Source organism: Cucumis melo, chromosome 11 (assembly GCF_025177605.1).
Source record: "Cucumis melo cultivar AY chromosome 11, USDA_Cmelo_AY_1.0, whole genome shotgun sequence".
Lineage (NCBI taxonomy): Eukaryota > Viridiplantae > Streptophyta > Magnoliopsida > Cucurbitales > Cucurbitaceae > Cucumis > Cucumis melo.
This window is the reverse complement of record NC_066867.1, coordinates 2634776-2640822: the sequence shown is the minus strand read 5'-3', so window position 1 is coordinate 2640822 and position 6047 is coordinate 2634776. Positions and strand designations below refer to the sequence as shown.

Here is a 6047-nt window from a genome sequence, read left to right as displayed (position 1 = left end):
GTGATAAATAGTAACTTTAACATTTTTTTTCATCAATCAACTCAATTTTTAGAGTTGCGTTGACTTAGATAACAATGAAATAGAGGAATTATCGAAAAAATTTCCTCTCTATTGTATAGAAAATTCTTGATCTAAACCTAAGAAAATATTGCAAATTAAGTTTTTTTTTTCTCTATTCTATACAAACATAAAAGCTATACGATTGCGCTAATAGTCATTTAAGATTCTTTTCTATTTTATAGGTCACAATCGACGCATATTTAGTCTTCTCTATTAATACATTATCTTATTTTTAATTAACTCGCGGTGAGCTAACTAGAAAAGTTCTAGTATAGGATAGTAGTAGATATTTCCTTTGCAAATTATATATATATATATATATATATATATATATATATATATATATATATATATATATATATATATATATATATGAACGAACAAATTTATAGTACAAACTAAGTAAATGTATAGAACTAAAACTCAACCTTGAAACATTCAAAATTAAGGAAAATTGCAAAATCTCCCCTAAAATATTAAGGTCTTGCAATTGTAATCTCAAACTTTATTAAAATTGAACTCTCAATCAATTACAATCATAGAAAATGTAACAATTAATGTAAGTATGAGAGCTCATTTTTACCATTTGGAGATTCAATTTACTATTACAAATTTGAGAACTTGGGTAGGAGAAAGAAAAAAAAAAGTAGCAATTTGTATTTACATTTTTCCCATTACATATGTACTAAAAAAAAAGTAGTGAAAATTAATTTATGAAATGAACGTCGTAATTAAAAAGTTTTAAAAAAATAATTTTAAGAGAAATATTGCATTTCATGAAAAATATATGTGCACGAAAAAAAAATATTAGTACGAACGCAAAATCGAAGTTTAAATTATTGTTACGAACATTGTAATTAGGAAGCTTTTTAAATTAGATTATAATAGATGTGCATGAACAAATCATGAAACATCATAATCGATGGTAAATTTATTGAATAAATATCATAATTAAAAATATTAAATAAAATTAATTTATGAAAATTGTGTATTCTATGTACAATATATATGTTAAAAAAATAGTGAAAAATGAGTTATAATATTCTACACCCAAATAGTTTATAATAACCCACATTATGATAGTTTGCACCCAAAGATCGACTATCAAAACAATTACAAAGTATTTTAGAATTTTAAGTTTGTCATTTAGTGCATACATTTTCATCATTGATTCCTATTAATAATTGATAGCAGACTAGAATAATTTGTATCTCGTAGATTATTATAATAGTCTTCACTCCAAACGCAAACTATCAAAACATACTATAATAGTCTGCACTCCAAACACCAACTATCATAATACAGATTATAATAGTCCATGTCCAAACAAAGACTATTATAAGTCACTATTCGCCCTAAATGTCATTTATACATTTGAAAATTTGATGATATAATTGTAATTTCCACCCTATTCTAAAATCATTTTAGACTATTCTACGTAGGACTGTGTATGATCGATTGAAGACGATTTTATGATCAAACAACCACTTAAAGATCATAATATATGGTAAATATTCAAATCAACTTCGACGATCAAAAACTGTAAATCCACAGTGAATAGATCGGTTGGTTTGAATTCTTATGGAATATTGTCCATTTGAATTTTTCTCGAACCAACTAATGTATGTTTTGATAAATGATGGGGAACTCTAATTTTAGGAAATTTGGTTGACTTGAATGGTGTATTTTAATTAGAGTTCTTTATAAACTATAATCCAATTTTGATTGATTGTTTGTTTTCTTTTTTTCTCTCTTGAAAACGGCTAAGTTTGCACGAGTTGTACGCGGCAGCATGAGGGACTGCCACGCGCCTAAGCCCTACTCGGCTCGTCTGAAACCAAACAGACACGCTCTGTTTTTCCTTCGCTCCTACGATTTCCCTCTCTTAAATGTCTTCTACTCTCTTCTTCCCATTTCATTCAATTTCTCCACTCCCATCATCTCATACGCTTCACTAATCCATCCATGGCCTCTTCAAATCAACAACCCACTTCTTCATCGTCATCTTCCCTCTATCCCTCCCTCGACATGAAAGACCTCGCCGAAAATCTCTTCCCCGACGAAGACCCCCCTGTTTCCGGTCGCAAACACCCCGATTCCTCCGAACAAGTTCTCCTACAGATTCCCGGCGCCATACTCCATTTAATCGAAAGACAGAACAGTATCGAACTCGCTTCCGGTGAGTTCTCCATCGTGGGTCTCATCCAAGGTAACAACGTCGTCGCTGTACTCGCTCGTATTGGGGATCAAGTTCAATGGCCATTAGCTAAAGACGAACCCGCTGTAAAACTCGACGATTCTCACTACTTCTTCACTCTCAGCGTTCCCTCAAATGGGTTATCGGAGAATCCCGATTCCGTCGCCGGAAAAGCTAATCAAGAGCCGGAAATGTTAAACTACGGCCTGACCGTTGCGTCAAAAGGGCAGGAAGATCGATTAAAGGAGTTGGATCGTATATTAGATCAGTACAGTTGTTTTTCGGTCCAGAAAATGGAGGAATCAGCGAGATGGGAGGTGTTAGACGGATCGGTGGCGAAGGAAATCTCGCCGGAGGATATGGCGGTGTCTGAGGAAAAAAGGGAGCTGCTAGAAGAGAGATCTGCTGCTTATTGGACGACGTTGGCGCCGAACGTCGACGATTACAGTGGGAAAGTTGCGAGGTTGATTGCGGCGGGATCGGGACGGGTGATTAAGGGGATTTTGTGGTGTGGGGATGTAACTGTGGATCGATTGAATTGGGGAAATGAGTTTATGAAGAAACGGATGGGGCCTCGTTCTGATGTAGAGATAAGTTCAGCTGCTATGAAGAGTATAAAGAGGTTTCAATTACATCAACCCCTTTTGATTTTCTGCATTGATATTTGCAATTGTGTATTGATTTGGTGTTTTTGCAGTGTGAAGAAGATGACGAAGATGACGGAGAAAGTGGCGACCGGAATACTATCCGGGGTTGTGAAAGTGTCGGGATTCTTTACGAGTTCGATAGTGAACTCGAAAGTGGGGAAGAAATTCTTTAGTCTTCTTCCTGGAGAAATTGTTCTTGCTTCATTGGATGGATTTAGTAAGTTCTTCATATCTGTTCTTACTTGTGACTTGAATCTTTACATGTTTATACATAGTAAATTTCTTTCATATATTGCATATAGTACACCGTTTGATCTCGATATCCTTTGGTTTTCATCATTTGTTTTTAAATTTATGCTTGTTTGCTACAATTTTTCTTTTGTAGTTTTCACATATTGTAAAATAATGCTTGAATTCTTAGTCAAATTCTGAGAACAAAACAAGCTTTTAGTGACTGTTTTGCGATGATTTGTTTTTAGTTTTCTAGTTTTTGAAATTTATGTTGGTTTCCCGCGCATTTCTTAAACAAAGACTGGGAACTCCTAACTAAATTCTAAAAAAGAAAACTATTTTTTGCCAAGTTACTATTTTAGGAGTCATTTGGTAATTGTTTGGTTTTTTTTATTTTAAAATTTAGCCTATAAACATTAATTCCATTTCCAAATTTCTTTCTTTCTACCCACGGTTTAAAACCAAGCCAAATTTTGAGAACTAAGACAATAACTCTTAAAAAACTTGTTTTAATGTCTGCTTGCTTCAAATTTTGGCTTAGTTTTCTATTGTATTATTAAAACGTGGATGCCAAAACATGGATAATTTTGTCTAGAACTAGTATTGGAACTAGTATTTATAAGCCAAATTTTAAAATAAAAACGAACTTTTTTATGAACTACAGTCTGGTTCCTCTTTTTTGAAGTACAATAAATAAGTGTATCTAAGACCAATTTTCAAAATCCAATAGATGGAGTCTAAATGGTTTGATGGCCTGTGTTCTCTAGTTTCTAAAACTTAAGCTTAGATTTTAGAATCATCAGTAGAGAGTGGATGACAAAATAAGGAAATTTGTGAGGGGGAAGTAGTGTTTATATCCTTAATTTTAAAAATTAAAGGACAAGGATTAGTCATTAGGTATATTAATAATGCAGCTGCAGCTGCCAATTATAATTGCTTGTGATAGATGTGTCATTTAAATGTTATACTCTCCAGAATTGTTTCACCAACTATCACCAAAACATGAAACAGCTGATTCTTTACTGTTTAAAAATGGTTTGGTTCAGTGCTTAAGTTTAATGATTGAAATGAACTCGATTCAATTTTTCATGTTGGGTTTGTCCTTAGAGCAGAGAACCTAGCATCTTCTATCTGCATTTTGATTATTAGATTAATGAAGTGTCTGAAAACATACATCACTGGAAGTGGTTTACTGATGTCTCTCATGTATGAATTCTGTATGAACAGACAAGGTTTGTGATGCCGTTGAAGTAGCAGGAAAGAATGTGATGTCAACGACGTCAGTTGTGACTACCGGACTTGTTTCGGAAAGGTACTTCTTATGCTATACATATTATATACATATGCGACTTCATGAGTTTATATCAAAGCATAAACTTCGCTATTAGTTTCCGAACTTTGGAAAGTGTTTTAGTCCGATTTGGTGTCACAGAAAGCTTAAATTACTTGAGTATCCCAAATTTTGGAAAAGTCTAAGCACTATGTTACTTACGATTACGATTTTGGTCTGAAGGGTTAGAAGGATGCATTATGTTTGACCTCTCTAATCCTACTGACTGAGGCCTCTATAACGGCTCTCGCCCTTGTCTTGTGTATGTAGCCTACACTAACAAACTACACAGATGTCTTTAGACATAAAATTGATAGTTTCAATTTTTGCAGATATGGAGAAGAAGCAGCGAAAGCAACAAATGAAGGGCTTGGTGCGGCAGGGCATGCGATAGGAACAGCATGGGCTGTGTTGAAGATAAGAAAGGCTTTGAACCCAAAAAGTGCTTTCAAGCCAACTACTCTTGTAAAAGCAGCTGCTGCCCATTCTAGTTCCTCAAGGTCTTCTAAATAAATTCATTAGATTCCTTTTCTTTTCTTTCAATTGTAATGTAATTGTCCCTAATTATCATCATGTGGTCTGATGGAATTGTAATGCCCAATTTTTCTGTAGTGGGTTTGTGTTTCTATTGTTTTGTTGTATTATTTATTTTTGTATATCAAACAATTTTGGATATAATACACCTGTTTTGATTTGAAATTTTTTTAGTCAGATTTCTTGGGCTGCTTTGGTTATGTTGTAACTAAAGTAGGTTGCTTAGGTAATACAATTTGGTCTATCAATTTATTTTGAAAAAAAAATGCTAATGATAAAATCGAACAGGTAAACTGATTCTAATTGTAATTAATGAATAGAACTGAAATTAAGGAATTTACTTTTGCAATAAGTAATTAAGAAATTGATGAATATATCTAATTAGCTAACCCAACGATGATCATCTCTTAATTAAAGATGATGTTTGGTAATTTATTTGTTTTCTTGTTTTTTTACTGATATCTTTTTATTTACTGATATCTTTTTACTTTTTAACATTATGAAAGAAAATAAAAAAGAAAATATGTGTTTACACGAGATTTTTGAAGAAATTTGATTCGTAGAGTTAATCTTGTGTTGTATTTATGTTTATTTAATGCGATGTGGTCCGATTTCTATCATTTGGTCCTCTGATTTTAACGGAGTACATTCGTATCTTTAAACTAACTTTGGATATCTTCAAAGTTCATTTCGAGCTTGATTTGAGGAACATTTGAGGAAGTGAAGCACGTTCGTATCTTCAAAAGAATTTTGAACTTCTTTGAACTTGTATGCTTAGAAAAGGAACTTCATATCTTTGTTTCTTGGAAAATTCTTTCTAAATCTTGAAGTCAAAAATTTCTGACCTGGTGTGCTTTTATGAACTTGGGTTTAGTTGGTCCATAACTAAACTTATAGGCTCAACCACGTGGATTTAGATTATATTTAACTATTCCACTAAATTAAGCTTGTTTTTTTATTCAATTTGAACTTTAGTTCAAGTAAATAATATTTAATTGGACTAAAATAATTAATTTGATCCACCTATCATAATAAGTCACGTGACATC

General features: G+C 32.7%; 1 protein-coding gene across 1 annotated transcript; it reads left to right on the top strand.

Moving 5' to 3' along the window:
- The first annotated feature begins 1849 nt into the window (after nucleotides 1-1849).
- Nucleotides 1850-5164, top strand: LOC103497324 (protein EARLY-RESPONSIVE TO DEHYDRATION 7, chloroplastic-like). Its single transcript, XM_008459460.3, has 4 exons — nucleotides 1850-2879; nucleotides 2955-3121; nucleotides 4363-4447; nucleotides 4798-5164. The coding sequence occupies exons 1-4, from the start codon at nucleotides 2026-2028 to the stop codon at nucleotides 4976-4978; spliced, it is 1287 nt and encodes a 428-aa protein (XP_008457682.2). The 5' UTR covers nucleotides 1850-2025; the 3' UTR covers nucleotides 4979-5164.
- Nucleotides 5165-6047: the final 883 nt, after the last annotated feature.